The sequence below is a fragment of the Capricornis sumatraensis genome, chromosome 17 (genome assembly GCF_032405125.1).
Source record: "Capricornis sumatraensis isolate serow.1 chromosome 17, serow.2, whole genome shotgun sequence".
In the NCBI taxonomy this organism is placed as follows: domain Eukaryota; kingdom Metazoa; phylum Chordata; class Mammalia; order Artiodactyla; family Bovidae; genus Capricornis; species Capricornis sumatraensis.
In genome coordinates, this window is record NC_091085.1 from 67,955,734 (window position 1) to 67,974,157 (window position 18,424).

General features: G+C 53.9%; 1 protein-coding gene across 1 annotated transcript in view; it reads left to right on the plus strand.

The window, feature by feature from the left end:
- Positions 1-1,191: 1,191 nt before the first annotated feature.
- The window catches only part of DTX1 (deltex E3 ubiquitin ligase 1), a 37,517-nt gene continuing 20,284 nt past the window's right edge, over positions 1,192-18,424 (plus strand). The window contains exon 1 of the mRNA XM_068990031.1: positions 1,192-1,526. Coding sequence (XP_068846132.1) covers positions 1,268-1,526 — 259 coding nt within the window. The 5' untranslated portion in view covers positions 1,192-1,267. The remainder of the gene's footprint in view (positions 1,527-18,424) is intronic.

The window sequence follows — 18,424 nt, forward strand, 5'->3', positions numbered from 1 at the left end:
CGGGGAGAGGCGGTGAGAGCGCGGGGTGCCCAGGGACCCCACCCCCGGCTCCTTCGGGAGGCCCGCGCGCGCTTTGGGGAGGTCTGGCCTGGGGACGGAGGGTTGTTACCCGCAGGGCGGGAGGCATAGGCGATCCAGCTCCTCGCTTCGCCTGCTCGGTGACGCGACCCCTGAGGGGCCCTGGGCCGCGCCTGCAGCGCCGCGCATCCTGGCACCTCCCGGCGCATCCCGCATCCCTTGGCCCGGAGCGGGTCCCGGGGGAGGCGAGCGCTCAGGGTGCTGAGGAGGGGGCGCCGCAGGCGAGGGGTCTTGGAAAATCGCGCCCCCAGCCCCAGCCCTCCCTTGAGGCCTGCCCCAAGGGAGCGCGACCGGGCGACCCCCTTTAGCCCCCCTCGCTGCCCGCTCCCCCCATCGGTTCCCCATTGTTCTCAGCCCATCGCTCTCCGGGGGAAGGGGGGAGGGGGTGCCGCGCTCTGGTCTTAAAGGGCCCTCTCCCTCCCCTTCTTGTCTCCTGGCAGGTGGTGAGCGCGAGTGGGGTGGGGCGTGCCCACGGGCCCCCGCCCCCCTCGTCCCCCAGCCCAGCTCGGGAGCCGCAGCTCGGATCAGGGGGCTGGGAGTAGCCGCCGCATCCTCCCCCGTGCGTTCTTCGAGCCACCTGGGCCTTCCAGGACGGCGTGGACCTGGGGTGGGGGTACAACGGGGACAGGGACGCCCCCTTCAGCGGGAGCCGTCGGGGGGCGGGGGGGCGGACCTGAGACAAGGCCAGCAGCCCCCTGGAGCCAGGCGCAGGGTCTGCGAGTGCAGAGGGCCGGCCAGGGCGCTGCAGAGAAGGCCGGCTGGGGCCGGGCCTCCTCCGGGGGTGACAGGCCCTGCCGCGGCCAGAAGGAACAAGGGGACCAGCAGGAAAGAGCCCGGACCTAGAGTAGAGGCAGTTGCCTCACCCCCTCGTCTGAGCCTGGAGGGAACCCAAGGATTGAGAGCACCGTTTTCCCCTTCCTAAGAAAGACACTTGCCAGAATACACCTAGCCTGAGACAGCTCTGAGGGGAAGGGATCTTGGAGCCTGGAACATTCCCCCCCAGCCCCCAACACTCCTTTATCTGAGGCCTGCGGGCCTGAGAGGGCCGCGAGGACACAAAGGAGGCCGGACAGTCCTTGCTGCCCTCCCTGGGGTGAGAGGAAGCTCCCCTCCACCCCCGCCGGCTGCCAGGCCCAGGAGCAGCTGGGTGGGGAAGAAGGGGGTCCTGCCCCCTCGGGCGGCAGCGGCTATGTCACGGCCAGGCCAGGGAGTGATGCTGCCAGTGAACGGGCTCGGCTTCCCACCGCAGAACGTGGCCCGGGTGGTGGTGTGGGAGTGGCTGAATGAGCACAGCCGCTGGCGGCCCTACACAGCCACGGTGTGCCACCACATTGAGAACGTGCTCAAGGAGGATGCCCGGGGCTCTGTGGTCCTGGGACAAGTGGACGCCCAGCTGGTGCCCTACATCATCGACCTTCAGTCCATGCACCAGTTTCGCCAGGACACAGGTGAGTGGACTCGCGCCCCCTCCCCTCCCCATCGCCACCACCATCACCATCGTGCCGGGATGCTGAAATACCCCAGCATCCCTGAGGAGGGAACCCAGAACTGCGAAAGGCCCACCTGCTGCTCCAACCCCCTCTCCCTAAACGGGTCAGTCTAGCCTAGTCCAGTTGAAGAACTGGGTTCCAATCCAGCCTCTTATGTAGGGCTGCAGATGAGTTATATCGCTTCTGTGAGCCTCAGGTTCCCCTCTGCAAAATGGATGGGCCAGTGTCTCTAACAGCTGTGTGAGGATTAAATAAAACTCTGCTCACTGAGCCCAGAGCATAGATCATTAGCGTTCAATCATCAGAATGAAAGGGCTTTTCCTGCACTTCCTCAACTGATACTTTTTCAACCACTACAGCCAGTCTTCCTAGCCTGTTTGTGGTAGTCCTGGTAGCTGTCCCATTTTACAGATGAAGAAACTGAGTCTCACAGAAGCTGAGCATTAAACTCACAGAAGCTGAGCGACTTAAACTCAGAGCTGAGATCTAAGCCCAGACAAGGGGTTTCCAGAGCTGAAACTCTTAACCAGAACCTCCTATCAGCTCTGAGAGCTGGTATTGTTGGAGTGATGTAGTGGTGATTGCAACGATGGGGGCAGCTGAGGGGGATTGGTGGTGTCGATGGTAGAAGGGCGGTAATGATGGAGGAAATAGTGTTGGTGGCAATGTCAGTGGTCGTATTGACTGTGGAATTGGTGGTGGTGGTGGTCTTGGGAGCGGTGTGATGGGGTGGTCATGGTGGAGAGAATGAGGCTGATGGCAGCCTTGGTGTCATGTGATAGGTGATGATGACGATAAAAACGAGGATGTGATTAAAAACAGCATTTCTGTTCGCCATCACTGTGGAGACCTGCCGGAGTCATTGTTGCCTGGAGGTCTGTATGAAAAGCTTGGTGGGCAGTGAGGAATGGCAAGGTCTTGCCTCTTAGAAGCTGCCAAGAATCCTTGACATGATCACCCCCAGGAGTGCGCTGATGGGAGGTTTGAGGGAGATACAATGACTCCCTAGATGATAGAACTGCATGTAACAGCCTGGGGGATAATAGAACACATTCCATCTCTCTAGAGCTATCCTGTCCAATATGGTAGCCACTAAGCCCTTGTGGCTATTGAAATTTAAGTTAATTAAAATTAAATCAAATTTAAAACTTAGTTCCTCGCTCCCACTAGCCACATCCACATGCTCAGTGGCCACAGGTGTCTCGTGGTGACTATACTCGACAGCATAGGTCCAGAATACTACCACCATCCAAGGGCGTTCTAGTGGCTAGCTCCACTCTAGAACATCGCTTGGTGCCTACTCAGTCGTCCCCACGTGTGGAAGCAGGTGAATTCATGACAAATGGTTTGTTGTGACTTTCCCGCACATCTGTGTCCCCAAACTCTGGGAACTGGCAGCAGTCACTGGTGGTACCATTTGTTCGTTCAGGCCGTCATCGACTTACCGATCTCCTGTGTGTCAGACCCCCGTGCTGAGTGCTAGAATGCTGTAAGGAGCAAGACCGCCAGGGTCCGGGAAATCCAATGGTTAGGACTCAGAGCTTTCACTGCCATGTCCTGGATTCAATTCCTGCAAGCTGGGTGGCACAACCAAAAAGAAAGACAGCCGGGGTCCTTCGTAGAGGTCTATTTGTGGAGGACCTATGCAGGAGATCCCTGTGTAGTCAGCAAGCAACACATTAGCCACACAGATAATCAGGTGCAGGTCTCAGAACATGGAATAACTTTGGTCGAGTAGTGGTCACAGAAGGCTCATCTGAGGAAGTCAGGTTTGACTAGAAATCTAAAGACTGTTTGAGGGAGACAGCTTCCCAACAGAGGGAACAGCTAGTGCAAAGGCCCTGTGGCAGGAAGGAGCAGAGTATGTTCAGACCCATTGCGTGTGGATGAAGGGAGGTGGCATGAGATAAGGTCGGATGGGGGGAGAATGGATACATGTGCACGTATGGCTAAGTCCCTTGGCTGAAACCATCACAGTGTTGATAATTGGCTATATCCCAATACAAAATAAAAACCTTTTTTCTTTTCTTTTTATTTATTTTTTATTTTACTTTACAATACTGTATTGGTTTTGCCATACATTGACATGAATCCACCACGGGTGTACATGAGTTCCCAATCCTGAACCCCCCACCACCTCTCTCCCCATATCATCTCTCTGGGTCATCCCAGTGCACCAGCCCCAAGCATCCTGTATCCTGTATCGAACCTAGACTGGCGATACGTTTCTTACATGATAGTATACATGTTTCAATGCCATCCTCCCAAATCATCCCACCCTCTCCCTCTCCCACAGAGTCCAAAAGTCTGTTCTATACATCTGTGTCTCTTTTGCTGTCTTGCATACAGGGTTATCATTACCATCTTTCTAAATTTCATATATATGTGTTAGTATACTGTATTGGTGTTTTTCTTTCTGGCTTACTTCACTCTGTATAATCGGCTCCAGTTTCATCCACCTCATTAGAACGGATTCAAATATATTCTTTAAAAAAAAAAAAAGATGAAGTTCGAGCAGGGGCTGGACATAAAGCCGTGAAAGGGGCTCTGGATTTTATCCTGAGCGTAGAAGTCACCATCGAGCTCTCATGCCGATCTTTCCAGAGAGGCAGAGTCCCTGATGAAGAATTGCTGGGCATCCATCCCCTGCCCCATTCTCTCTGGCTTTATTCCGGAACCATCCCTGGTGGAGGGCAGGGATCTGACAAAGCGTTTGATAGGTTCAGTGCTCGTGCTGGGCGTGGGGAGAGTTTTCCAGGGTCTGACAGGTGGTCCTTGGAAGCAGGAATTGCCCCATTCGAGGCTGCCAAGTTGGCCAGTTTGTCTGCGATCCCCACACCTCTGTTCTGGGCTCCTTTTCTCTTCCCACACCCTCACTTGGGCTCCCAACTCCCCAGACTCCCTCCATTCCCCTTTTCAGGGAGCCCCTTACTCTCAATGGCATTCCTTTTATGGGTCAGCCTTGCTGGATCCCCTAGAAGTTCAGCATCAGTCATATTCCCACTGCCCCCTCCAGGAGCTGCTCACTCCACACCTGCCCCCTGTTTGCCGGAAAAGAGAAAAAAAAAACAGTCAGCCCTCCACAGGCTCCTGGGAGCCTGCCAAGACCCCCCGGTGAGAGAGGAAAGCCTGGAAACCTCTGGGGCCAGCAGGAGACCTAGGATGCCCGGATAACTGCCAGAGGGAGGGGCAAGGTGTCTCCCACCAGGAGTGTTATCATGTGCTTGCCCACTTCTCCCAGGAGCAATACAAAATTAAGGGAGGACATCTGGTCCTCACCCTTCATGACTCAGGGAAGAGCCTCGAGCAGCCATTGTCACCTCCCCAGACCTCAGTTTCCACATCCATTAGATGCGCAAGAGTTTCACTTTGCCAGCATGGTTGTTGAGTTGGTGGAGAGAATCACACACCTTATTTTATCCCAGAGACCTTAACTAACTGATTGCCCACCATGTATCCAGCATGTATTGAACACTGCAGATGCCTGAGAGATGAGTAGGAGATCCTAAATCTTGAAGATTGTGGCAGGCACACACACACACAAAACAATATAACGTTGTAAAACCCAAAGCTCGCATGTATATATTGAAATGAATACAGCCTCTCTTTAGATTTTTCTCTTTTTAATATCTATTTTTATTTATTCACTTGGCTGCTCTGGGTCTTAGTTGTGGCACACTGCATCTTTGATCTTCGTTGTTGAGTCATGCGGGGTCTTTTCTTTATGGCATGTGGGATCTAGTTCCCTGACCAGGAATCGAGCCCGGGCCCACTGCATTGGGAACGCAGAGACTTAGCCGCTAAACCACCAGGGAAGTCCCCTAGATTTTCTAATTGTAAGATTCTTGACAAATTCATTGCAGCAGAACTTTATGTTTTTATGGGAGTTAGCAGCATGCCCCAGTGACCCTGACATTGGCACCACAGACTCTGTGATAAGGTCAGATAGAAATAGGTTAGCCTCTGTGGATCCTACAGTCTCCATCGTAACTGCTGCTATAGCCTGACTCTGCCGCTGTAGTCTCAAAGCAGCCAGACAGTATGCAAATGAATGAATGGGTCTGTGTCTTAATAAAACTAGTTGCAGCCACTGAAATTTGAATTTCATATTATTTTCACGGGTCATGACATATTCTTCTCCTTTCTCTCCCCGCTGCGACCCCCACCCACCAACCATTTGAAAATTTAAGAACTGCTCAGCTCATAAGCTGTGCAAAAGCAGGCAGCCAGTGGATTGGACCAGTGGGCTGCAGTTCACCTACTCCTAATATATCCTTAGCCTGCCCGTGGAGTAGGACCGTGCAGATGCCATGGCACACTCAGTGTGGCCTGTATGAAACACTCGCCTCCTGGCGTGTGCCGAGGTGTACGTGTGTGTGCTTACACACAGCGCCGCCCCGCCTCTACATCATTGACACCCGAATGCCCTGTCTATAAGCCTGTCATGCTGCCAGCGGAAAGCAAGCCCAGGTGTCAGGCTTGGGCCACAGGGGAAGGGCCAGCCCTGGTCCCATGGGGGCTGCTGTTTGTTCAGCCTGTGCCCCATCACCTCTCCCCTGCTGGGCTGTTTTCATCACTCATCACGGGGGGTGAGTTTCCCTTTGACGCCCTGAAGGTCTGGAACCCACGTGGCAGGGATGCCATGACCCTGGTGTTCCTTTCACAGGCACGTCTGCTGTGATGTGGGTGATAATGGGCCAGCGTGGCACTGGTCCCCCATAGCTTTCCCGGTTTTCCTTTGTCTTGTGCCGACCAAACCAGGATTTCACAAATGGGAAAACCAAGGCGGAGGGGTTGGCCCAGGTGGGCAGAGCCGCTGGTGGTGGAGCTGGGTCCAGGAGCCAGAGGGGTTCTTGGAGGAAGGTGTTGGCTCCCAACAGCAGTGGGAGAAAGATGTGGGAACTGCCTCCTGTCCCCTGTGAGAGGTCACCTGCTGAGAGCCACGTCCCCGCTGCTGTGGAGGCAGGCGGCCACCCCTAAGGGCTTCATCTAGACCCTGGGTCCTCCTCTTGGTCCCTGCATGGGACAGAGATCTGAGCTAACCACTCCCCAGGCCATTTCCAGATTTCTCTCTGAGCTCATGTGGCTGGGAGTAGGGGCAGGGGAGTGATGAACTGACCTATTCTTTTCTCCCTCTGCTGCTGGGGGCACTCCTGGCCGCCTTCTGCCCATTCTGTAGATGGGACAGCTGAGGCTGGGGGATGCCAGCCTGGGGACCATCCACAACTGCTGTCCCCACAGCTCAGAGCATGGCTGTGCCTGGCACTCCCAAGCTGTCAGGCTGGGGTGACAGGTGGCGCCTGGTTTCAGCATCTCCCAAGCCAACATCAATCCCTTCTGTGGGCAGCCGACGCTCCACTCAGCCCGGGAGCCCTGATGGGACATCCCGTCTGAAGACACTGAGGCTGTCGCAGACTGGGTAGGGCCACCCAGAGAGAGGAGCAGGCGTCACCAGGGAAAGCACCACCAGGATTTAGACCCCTAGGCAAGTCGTTGTATCCTCCAAGAGAGAGGCCCAGAGAGGGTGCGTGACTTGCCCAAGGTCACACAGTCAATCACTCCTCTGGAACCGGGTTTCTCACACAGGTTTCAAGGATAGAGACTAAGGTTACATTCAACAAGCCTGCCAAGAGTCGCCTCCCCCTCCCTTGAGCGCTCTGCTGGGGCTTGTTGCCAGATTCTGTACCAAAGTAGGAATAGCCTTGTGCAACCCCAGAGGCCTCCAGGGCCCAGCTCCCTGGTTACACAACCCCTTGGGACCTTCTCCCAGACAACCCGGAGGGCCCCCAGGGGGCTGGGCCTGACACCAGGGGCAGGAAGGATGATATGTGTTTGGACTGGGAGGGGGTCTGTCCCCTGGTGGCTGCAGCTCCAGCTGATTCATACAAGGGTGTCTCTCACCACCACCTGTTGCACTGCCTGCATCTCCACCCTGACAGATCCATCCTTTTGCCTCCGGCTGCTTGTCTGGCTCCTGGAGTTTCCTCTGGTACCATACATTCATCATCACCTTTATTTGATAATCACTGGTGCCTACTCAGTACCAGGCCCTGGACCGGTTCCCTGGAACTCAGAAAGATGGACAAGACCCCTGCCAAATGGGTTTCAGAGTCTAGTTGAGGCAAAGGCAAGTACATATCATGGGAATAGCAGCCAAACTCTCAGATGCAGATATAGATCTGGATTCCAGCTTGGCCCTTTGCTGGCTGTGTGACCATGGGCTAGCCCCTTAACCTCTCTGAGCCTCAGATTCCTATCCTGCAAAATGGGAATAAGAATAGTCCCTACCTGAGAGGATTATTATCGTGAGGATTGAATGAGATAATGTAGGTAAAATCACAGAGAATATTACTTTGCACACAGTACTCATGTTCAAGTAGGAAAAAGATTTAAATATCTCATAGGAGAGGTATAGGTTGCCTGACCAGATGTTATGGACAGTGTATGCCAGGGGCCTCCGAGTGGGAGGACTTCCTGGAGGAGGAGTTCTCCAAGAGTCTGTATGGTTTGAGGAACACTTCTGGCTGGAGGCAACCCAGGCAGGCCTGAGTGGAAGAGGGAGGCGGTGACAGGAGCCGGGAGAGGTAGGGAGGGGAAGAGAGGCCTCTTGAGTCTCACCAGGCATGACTGGGCCTCCAGCTGTCACCCTTTAGCAGCCAGACCCCAGGGGACCCAGAGCCACACTACAAGACCAGCCTCATTAATCATGGGCCCTCAGAGGCCAGAGGTGAAGCCGGCTGGGCAGGGGCTGACGCAGGCCCTTCCCAACAGTCTGGGCTCCCTCCTCCCAGCCAGCAGGCATCAGCCCACTTTATACATAGCCAAGGTGAGGCTCAGAGAGTGGAGAGCCACCTGCCCAAGCTAGGAAGACGTGGATCAGAGATTCAGATCCGGGTGGCCTGCAGCACCCGCCCTGCATCAGGCCTGATTGCCCCAGCACCTTGGACAGCACCACCCCATGGCTGGACCACTCCTGTGGGGAGTAGGGGTGAGAGATGCTGGGTCACATCCTCCTCGTAACATCTTCTCTCCCCTTTCATGTACCCTGCCCCTGCTGCTCCCCTCTCTGTCCTTTCCTGCTCTTTCCCAACCTCCCCACACCCCGCATCCTCATCAGTCCAAGGGAGCTGTAGAGTCTGACCTAGAGATGAGGGAGGTGGTGGAAGCTGTGATGGGGAAGTGTGGGGGCTGGAATAGGAGAGGAGATAGGGAAGGTGATGAGAGCCATGGGGGTGGGGAGGGGACAGGGAGGTGATGGGGCTATGATTGGGGCTATTAATGGTAGGGTGGGGTGGGGTGGGGAGGGTGTGATAAAGGGGACTGTGATGGGGAGGGTCATAGCAGCAGTCATGGAGAGACAGCAACAGGAGTGCTGTGCAGACTGCGATGGAGGATGGTGAAGAAGGCGATAAGGAGTGAAGGGGGAGGCATAAGGGTTCTAAAGGGGGTGGTGGAAGACGTGATGAGAGGACAATGAGGAGGGGCTAGGGTGGGGAAGTGATGACTGGTCACACGAGAGCTGCCCATTCAGGCTGCAGGCAGTGGGATCCTTAGCTCCCTCCCCATGGTATGGAGGGTGCCTGGGGCCCTCCGAGGTGCCCTGCTCCCATATTTGTGTCCCCCTGGGCCTCCCTCTCACTCCTATCACACCCAGCAGTAGCCATTCCAGGACAACCTCCAGGTCCCAAGACAGTCGTCACCGCTTCCCCCCACAACAATGAACCCACTCAGGCTCCCAGTCAATGCAGGTATCCTACCAACCCCCAGCTACCCTTGACTGATACCAGCTGAGAGCACGGGGCCCCCGATCTGGAAGCGGCTGCCCCGGGGAGCCTTGTTGGTGAGGTCCGGGCTCTGAAGTCCCTTCTTCCCAGCTCTCTGGTAATTGTGGGGCTGGGGTAAGGCTGCGAAGGGGTGCTGACTTGTGACTTTGAGTAAACCACATTATCTGCATGAGTCTCGGGTTCCTCCTGTGTAATATGGGCCCAACAACAGTCCCCGCCTCATAAGATTCTGATCAGTATTAGTTTGTTCATTCAGCAGGAACTTAATGAGCACCTACTATCGGCCAGACACTGTCCCTGGCACTAAGGAGGCAGCAGTGAGTGGGACACACACAAATCCCTGCCCTCAGAGCCCTTCTATTTTGGTAGGAGTGATGGGCCTGGTACAGGAGGCCAGACACTGAGGAGGTCGGGATGTGGGGGTGGCCTTGATCTGGGGGCCGCAGGAGCAGCCAGGCTGGAGGCTGAGTCTCCCCCAGGTCCTGTGGAGCTGCCTCCTGGCTCTGCCACTCCAGCCAAGTGCCTCTCTCTGGGCTCCTCCCGTTATCCCTCTGGAGTTGTTCCAGGCTGCCGCTTCCACCTGCCCGGACGGTAGTGGCAGGCGGGTGATGGGCTATGGGAGGAAGTCTGGCACCGGGCCCTAGAGCTGAATGCCCTGAAATGCAGAACAAAGGAGGAGGCAATCAAAGGAGGCGGTGCTGGCGGCCAGGACAGTCCTGCCAGCAGCCTCAGCGTAGCCACCTCTTCTGCTGATGACAAGCTGAGCCCCACTGTCACAGAGCCTTTGTCACCTCTCCCTCCAACTGACTGCAAGCAGAGCACACCGGGGGAATGCATAGGGTTCACCCGAAATGGCCCCGATATGGAGCCCTCCCCGTTCCTCTCTTCTAGGGAACAAAGGTTCATTTATGCCAAGGTGTTAGTCACCTGGGACCGTGAAAATACGAGTCAAGGAGCCAGGGGTCAAGATCTATCTCTACATTGTAGGTGATTTGAACCAAGTCCCTTTCTTTTTGGGGGGTCCAATTTCCCCATCTAGAAAAGAGGCTGAGAATTCAGATGCTTCCGGGGCTGGGGCAGCCAACAGAAGTGTGTGCAGTGGCTGAGAAGGCAATGATGTTTAACTGTGGTTCTTTAGTGCCTGGTACACAGTAGGTGCTCAATAAGTACTTGAAAACATGTAGGGTGACTGTGACTCAGCTTCTGCTAACCATTGCCAAGAAAGCCAAACGGTGTCACTGACTCTTTGGATATTTGGGGATTTTTTTTGGAATCCAGACTTGAGTGAGTCCACTTCATTTAAAAAAAAAAAATGTTTATTTATTTGGCTGTGCTGGGTCTTGGTTGTGGCATGTGGGATCTTTTAGCTGTGGCATTTGAACTCCCAGCCATGGCAGGTAGGACCCAGTTCCCTGATCAGGGATCAAACCCAGGCCCCTGCATTGGGAGAGTGGAGTCTTGGCCAATTTTTTTAAATGCCTGGTCATTATACTTAGAAGATGTAAATAGTGTGAGGACCAAACAAAGTCACAGTCACGCTCCACTTTGCAATCTCCAGCCTAGTCATCTGTAGTACTCAGGTGGGTTCACATGTGTGTATTTGGTCATTCATTCACTCATTCCTTCATTCATTTTTCCAAGTGCCACCTCCCTGTGCTCCTGGCTATGGAAGGATGCTAGGGTGGCTGAAAATCACCCAGGCTTTGAGAGGCTTCCGGGCTGGAGAGAACAGACACCTCAACATTTAGAGCTTGTGTTCTGTGCTTTAACGGCGGTTCTGCAGGTACAAGGTGCTGTGTGAGTCCCAGGGAGGTAGTGATTCTCCCTGAGGGTGGCACAGATTTTAAGAGGATGGTGGTTGAGCTGAATCCTGACAAGCGTGCGGGAACCCAGGAGAGAGGGACATGGGGTGGTTTGAGTGGAAGGACATTCCAGACAGAGGTAACAGCGTGGGCAAGTACACAGAGGCAGAGCCGTGTATGTTGCATTTAGGGAATAACTAGACGCTTGGTGCTATTAGGGTGTGAGGCTGTGTAGACAGCTGGGCTTCGAAGATGAGCTAACACACTTGGACTGATTCATTCTGAAGGGCGCTAGGGAGCTACTGATGGGTGTAGATCAGAGGAGTGATGTGGTCAGACTGGAGTTTATGAAAGACCCTCTGGCTGCCTTGGGCGAGAGTATGCCTTACAGGGTGTGAAGGGTACAGACTGGGACACAGGACAGAGGGTGCTGCAGTCGGCTAGGCAAGCAGTCACGGTGGCTTGGACCAGGGTGGTGGCGCTGGAAGTGAGAAGTTCAAATCTGGCTGGGTTGAATCCCAGCTAATAGCTTATGTGTGTCATTTGGGGTAAATCACTGCACCTCTCTGTTTGGCATTTGTGCAAGGCAATGATAATAGTGGTACCTGTTCTGTAGAGGGTTATGTGGATTAAGTGTTAACATGTAAAACACTTGGCACAGTACCTGGCACATAGTAGGTCTTCTGTGGGTGCTTACCATCAGGATGGGGAGGAAGATGTCAGTTTCACAGATGAGAAAGTAGAGGCTTGGAAGGGTCAGGGCAGTGGCCCAATAGCACTGAGTGCTCCAGGAGATAGAAGACTCTCTGCTCCTTCTCTTTCCTGCCCCCTCATTTCCCTCTCTCAGCTGCTGCTGCTATGCCAGGGGGTCCTGAACCTGAGTGTGTTGGAAGCCATGTGACCGGGAAGCCACACACACAGCTCATAAAGTGGGCACAGCCAGCTTGCAGCTGCCGGCAGCCTCCGGAGGGAGGGCTTTTTGAAACCATTTTAAGGCTGGTAGCCTCTCCAAATGCCCCACAGCCCTTCAGCCTCCTCCAGGCAGGGCTGGAGACCCCCTCCCTTCCCCTGCCACAGAGCTTAGGGAGACTGGGCCAGCTTCAAACGTGCAGAAACCGCTAATGGGCCGCGGCTCAGTTGACAAGTCTCCTGGGAGAGTTTGGAGGGAAACAGAACACGGCGGGATTATTGATCACAGGGCGGGAGGGGGAGTTGCCCCGGGTCCACAGACTGCAGTTCGAATCCCAGCTTGGCCACCATTCCCGGGTGGACCTCCAAATCTTCCCAAGGAGCCTCAGTTTCACCATCTGCCAAATGGGGCCAACTACAGTGCACAAAACCTCTCAGGCTCTTTCAAGGGCTGAACGGTACGCATCAGCTCTTAGCACAGTAGCTGGTGTTCAATAAAGCAGGATGGCTCTTGTTGTCGATGTCAGGGAGTTGGCTAGCCACTCAGATAATCAGTCGAGGCATCAGGGAGACGGCTGCTATTCCAGAAGGCCATATAACAGCTTGGGTCTGAATGTCAGCTGTGTCCCTTACTTGCTGTGTAAACCTCCATGCCTCAGTCTCCTCCCCTGGAACACAGGCCAGTAAGAGCTGGGCAGTAAAGGGGATAGCTGGAGTCGAGCAACCCAGGGTGGGTTCCGACCGGATCACTTCCTTGCAGATGACCTCAGGGGTTCCTAACCCTCTCTGTGCCTCTGTTTCCTCCCCTCTAAAACGGGAAGGTGGATTTCCTGGTGGTCCAGTGGTTAGGACTTGCGACTTTCATTAGCCCAGGTTCAATCCCTGGTCAGGGAACTGAGATCCTGCAAGCCGTGGAGCTCGGCCAAAACAAAATTCTTTTGTAAATAAATAAAATTAACTGGGATGGTAATATCCCTACCTCATAGGGCCATTGTGAGGATTAAATGAGTTATGAGCCTGGCCACAAAAGTGTGTTCTCCGAGCGTGACTGTTACTGTGGTGTGACTTCTGGGTTGGTGGAGGCTTCAGTGAACTATCTCATCAGGCCCAGCATCCACTGGGTGTTGAACTCATGCTTAACCCGCTGCCCCCCACCCCCCACTCCATCACAGACCTCAGGCGGCAGTGGGACTCCCCCCCCCCCACCTGACAGGATGTCCCATGACTGCCTCCCACAGGCCCCCTCTTCCCGTCAGGGTCTGGGTGCCCCTAAACTGAGGTCACTTCCCTCCGGGAAGCCACCCCCAGAGGGAGGGGTTCATTGCTGGGCCTTGGGACTGGCCCAGCCCAGGGTAGAACCCTTTGAAGGCAAGAGAGGCAGACAGGAGGGCTCAGAACCTTCCCCTCAGCTCTCTACAGAGTCAGCTTTTTCTTAAAGCCAAAATCGGGGGGCTGAGACACCCACACACCCCACCTTCAGGCAGAGGGTTCAGATCGGGACCACGTTCTCCAGGCAGAAACCTCTCACCATGGCGAAACAACTGAGCGCAAACTGAGGCAGTGAGTTCCGGTCGCTGGAGCCATCCTAAGCTGGACTATCCGGTGGCTGAGCTAAACCAGTCTTAGAACCAGTCTAACCTGGCTTTTCCTTTACTCCGTGAATAAGGCATCATTCCCCAAATCTCCCAAGATTTCACTTCTCTGGGATCTCAGTTGTGTTCTGTAAAACAGGAACAATTCTAGTTCTTCCCTGGAAGGAACCATATGGGGATAAAATGAGTTAGTGCAAGGAAGGTGTTGAACTCAGCCTCTGGCGCACAGTGGGGACTCAGTCAACATCAGCTTTATTGTTATGGCCGTAGCTGCTGGCTACCCCCGCTGCCTCCCCTCTCTGCTCCTCCCTGTCTCTTGGCTCTCTGGTTCTCCCTGACTGTCCATGACTGCCTCTGTCTCTAGGCTTCAGGATCCTGTTTCTTTACGTCTCTTTGCCCCTGGCTCTCCTGTATCAACCTCAGTGTGCCACATTTTGATCTCAGCCCTCGGTGCGTGTACATCTCTCCCAGCCTCTCTTGCCCTCTCTCTTGCTTCCTCCCGTGTCTCTATCTCTCTTTGGTTGTCTCTGTCCCAGGCACGAACTGGTCACTGGCTGCAGTGACCGCAGCCGCCCCCACACCCCGTCTCCGGGGGCCCAGCTCCTACAATCCTCCAGCTGACATTTGGCCAAAGCCCCTTTCCTCTCAGTTCAGCTGGAACAAGATTGGAATTTTTCAACCAAACATTCCTGAGAAACGAAGGAGGGAGTGTGGGGGGACGGGGAACAAAAGCAGACACAGAAACCAGCCCAGAAATAGTACGTGCTTGACACAGGTTCCTCACCGCCGTGGGGACACAGACCCTGATGACCAGCACAGCTGGGTGCCCAGGAGGCTGGAGAAGGGGGAGTGGGCCCAGCAGAGCTCGTGGGTGTTAGAAAGATCAGCCGTGCATCCAGCCCACTTGTCTGAGGCCCTTCGCATCTCCCAGGCTGAAGAACCTCCAGCCTCTCATCTTAGACCCATTGTTCTGGTCTAAAATCTAGGCCAAGGCCACTGGGGAGGAGAAAGAGTGTTTCCGCGGTTGCTCCCTTGCACATCTCAAGATCGTGGCCCAGGCAGGTCCCCAAGGAACCAGCTGGCGCCCCCTGCCCCTCAGCCTGGTCCAAGGCCAGTGGGAGCTGGGGAGGTAGATGGACGGGCAGGCAGCACTGGGCGCTGCGGGGTGCGGGGCCGGGCGGGGTGAACGGCAGCTGCCCTAATTACTCCAGCTCGCCAGGTTCCGATCTCGTTTGAAAAGGACTCCAGGGACGCAGCCTTTAATAACTACCAGTAAACAGGCAGGAAAATCGATACCTGGTAAATAGAGCCCTGGAGAGAGGGATGCCTGGGCTGGCTGGTCCTGACCTGGCTGGGAGAAGCTCCTGGAGTCCTTTGTTGCAGAGCTGGTCAATGCCGACCTTTGGAACCCTGTCCCCCGCCTTTCCCGGGACCCCGTGTGCACTTTGGCTTCTGCCCTCCACGTCTGCACTCCCTCTCCATCAAGACCAGCCCCTCCCCTTTCCCACTCCCTCTGAGCCCTGACCTGTGCCAAGTAGGTTGCTTGTTTCAGTTGCAGATGCGTCCTTTGACATGCCTTGTGCCTAGTGCTGGGAACAAAAATATAGATGTGACCAAATCCTTGTCCTCCTGAAAGTCATCAACCAGTGAGAGAGATTAAGAACAAAAACAAATAGCTTATTGACAGTGCAAGGATAGACACACAATAAAAAGCAGCATGTGCTAGCTGTAACAGCAGAAAAGCACTTCCTGGAGGAGGTGGGCATATAGAGGGTTTTGTTGGGTGAATAGGAGTTTACCAAGTGACTGAGGGGTGGGAAAGGGCAAATGTGGTAACGTAAATAATAATAATGGCATCTTAGCTAATATTCACCAAGTACTTACTGTAGCCAAACTCTCTGTCAAGCACCTATGGTATGCATTATCTTATTTTGTCCCACAGTAATTCCTTGGGGGGGTAGGTATTAATACCCCCATATGACAGATGAGGACACTGAGGCTAAATGTGGAGCCAGAATTTGCACATGGCTTGTGAGACTTCTGAGCTGTTTTTCTCAACCACTTAACTCTGCATCTTCTGCCCTTGATCCCGCCCTACCCAGCTCAAGACCTGGCACACAGAGGTGCTTAAATATGGCAAGTTTCCACCCATTCCCTTCCCTTCCCAGCCAGGGGTTATACCTTCCAAGTAACACAGTGCTTTAACCCTTGCCAAGGAGGCCCATCAGACTTGAAGATCATCTGTCATGAACCCTCATTTTATAGATGGGGAAACTGAGGCTCTGAGAGGGGAAGACCAGGCCTCAGGAGCAGAGCCAGAGCAGGGTCCCAGATTTTCCCTCTAACTAATCCCCTCACAGCCCTGCCCATTGTCAAGGAAAAAAATCAATTTTTGGACACTCAATTAAAATGATAAAGCAGACAGGAGAAAGAGGCTGCCCTGGAGGCCCAGGGGGGGAACTGCCATGAAATTGACTGGATGTTATAGGAGCCTGGGGACCCCATGCCCACCACACCCCTCTCATTTGCCTCGACTTCCCCAGCTCTCTGGGCACTCGGCAAGGGCCAGGGGTCGTCCGTAGCCCTTGGGATGCAAACAGAGGAGAGAGCAGAGAAGCCTTTTCAGCCCTGGGTAGGGACCCACTGAAGGTCGGGTATAGTCTGTGCCAGAGAGAGAAGCCTGAGGAAGGCAAGGGGAGGAAGGGGTCCTCAGGATGGACCATGATGGGCCCTCATCCATCTGGCTGCAGATTCCAGGGCCAGGCACCCTGGCACTATGCCAGTTAACAGTAGAAACGCCTTCAAGGTAGGGAGGACCCACTGCACGCCAAGCACTGCGCTGGGCAGGGAGTAAAGCAGCCAGGATCCCTGATCTCGGGGGTAAGACAGACAGTAAAGCAACTCTGTAGATCAATGTATCATGCAGGTAGCACTGAGTGCCAGGAAGAGGCACTGAGTGCCAGGAAGAGAAACTGAGAAAGGGAAAAGGATGGCAGTGGGAGGGCAATGGAAGAGTGGTCTTTCCAAAGAGGTGATGTTCGAACAGAGACCTCAAAGAAAGGAGGGAGGAAACTGCAAGCAGGTGTGGAAGGTGGAAGGGACAGTATATGCAAAGGCCCTGAGGTTGGACATTGCTTCGGGTCATTAAGGAGCAGCACGGGGACCAGGGAGTGAGTGAGGGGGTGCTTTGTAGACCTGTGGGACCTTGTAGGAGCTTTATAGACCATGCAGTGCTTTGTAGATCATGGCCAGGAATTTGACTTTGACTTTGACTCCAAGTAAGCAGGGAACCATGGGAGAGTTTTGAGCCAAAGAAGAATGTGATCTGACTTGAATGAGATGCCTGTGGCTGCGGGGTAGGGGACAGACCCTACAGAAGGCAAGGAGAGAGGTGGAGAAGAGTCATGAGTCTACTCCCATGGTCCAGACAGGAGGGACATAGTGACTTAGACCAGACAGATTTGGTGTGCTGGGGAGAGGGGCAAGTGGTTGGGTGTGGGATGTATTTGAAGACAGAGATGACAAGATTTTACTAATAGGTTGGACATGGGGTGTGACATGAGAAGTCAGGGGTGGGTCTAAGGACTGAGGGTTTGGGGCTTGAGCAGCTGGAAAGATGGAGTTGCTTAACTGCAATGAGGAAGATTTCAGGAGGAACAGGTTTGAGGTTAGGGTTAGGAAGGAAGATCACAGCTGTCCTATGGCAGAGCTGAGTTTGAGAAACCTGTTGAACCTGTATGGGAAGCTCCTGAGGGAGCTGCTGGATACACAAGCCTGGCTTTCAGGGGAGAGGATATTGGAATCATCAGCGTACAGACAGTATTTGTCTTGAAGGATTCTTTTAAGACCCTCATAAGGAATGTCTGCTTGTGCCCATTTTAGAGATGAGAAAACTGAGGTTCAGTGTGATTGCATCACCTGATCACAGATACAGAGCTGGAAAGTTAAGCAGTTGGGATTGGAAATGAGGTCTGTCTGCCTCCCAGCCCTGGTGCCCTTCTCAGACACTGTGCTCTGTGGCTATTCTCACTGAATCCTCCCAACAGCCTGGTTTGAGAGGGGAGAGGTGGCTTATGGAATAGTATCAGCTTTATTTTCGAGATGGGGCCACCAAGACTTAGTGAGACTGAAGGGACGTGCCTACAATTGAGGAGCAGTCAAGGGTGCAGCCTTCCTGCCAGTGTGTCACGTGAACCATGCAAAAGATTCTCTCCACACTGGCCCCAAGGCACAGAGCAGGCTAAAGGCACTGAGAAGTCCTGCAGCCAGGACGTCGGTCATCTCTGCTTAACCCAGTGTCCATGGAGCCTTGCTCTCAGGAAGCATCTAGAACTGGGAAACATGGAGCGAAAGTTGGAAGCCAAACTTCAGGGCCTCTGTTTTTTTTAAATGGGTGTGTGAATACCCACCTGGCTGAGGTTATCATATGGTTTTGTTCATTTTGAATGACCTCTCAGCACGGAGCTCAGTGTGTTTGTTAAAAGACAGGAACAGGCAGTGTGTTTGTTAAAAAAAAGGAACAAATAAACAGATGTATGGAAAAAAGGATAAATAAGTGGGTGAAAGAATGGATCAATGCAAGGATAGCAAAAGGCATGACTGAATAAAATAACCGGATCCTGAATGAATCAATGTCTGAACTAAATGAATTCACTCATATATTCAAGCAACTATCTAGTGAGCACCTACTGTGAGCAGGCACTGGGGATACGGCAGTGAATAAAGCAAAGTCCTTGCCATTCTAGTGAAAAGAGAGACGGGAAACAAGA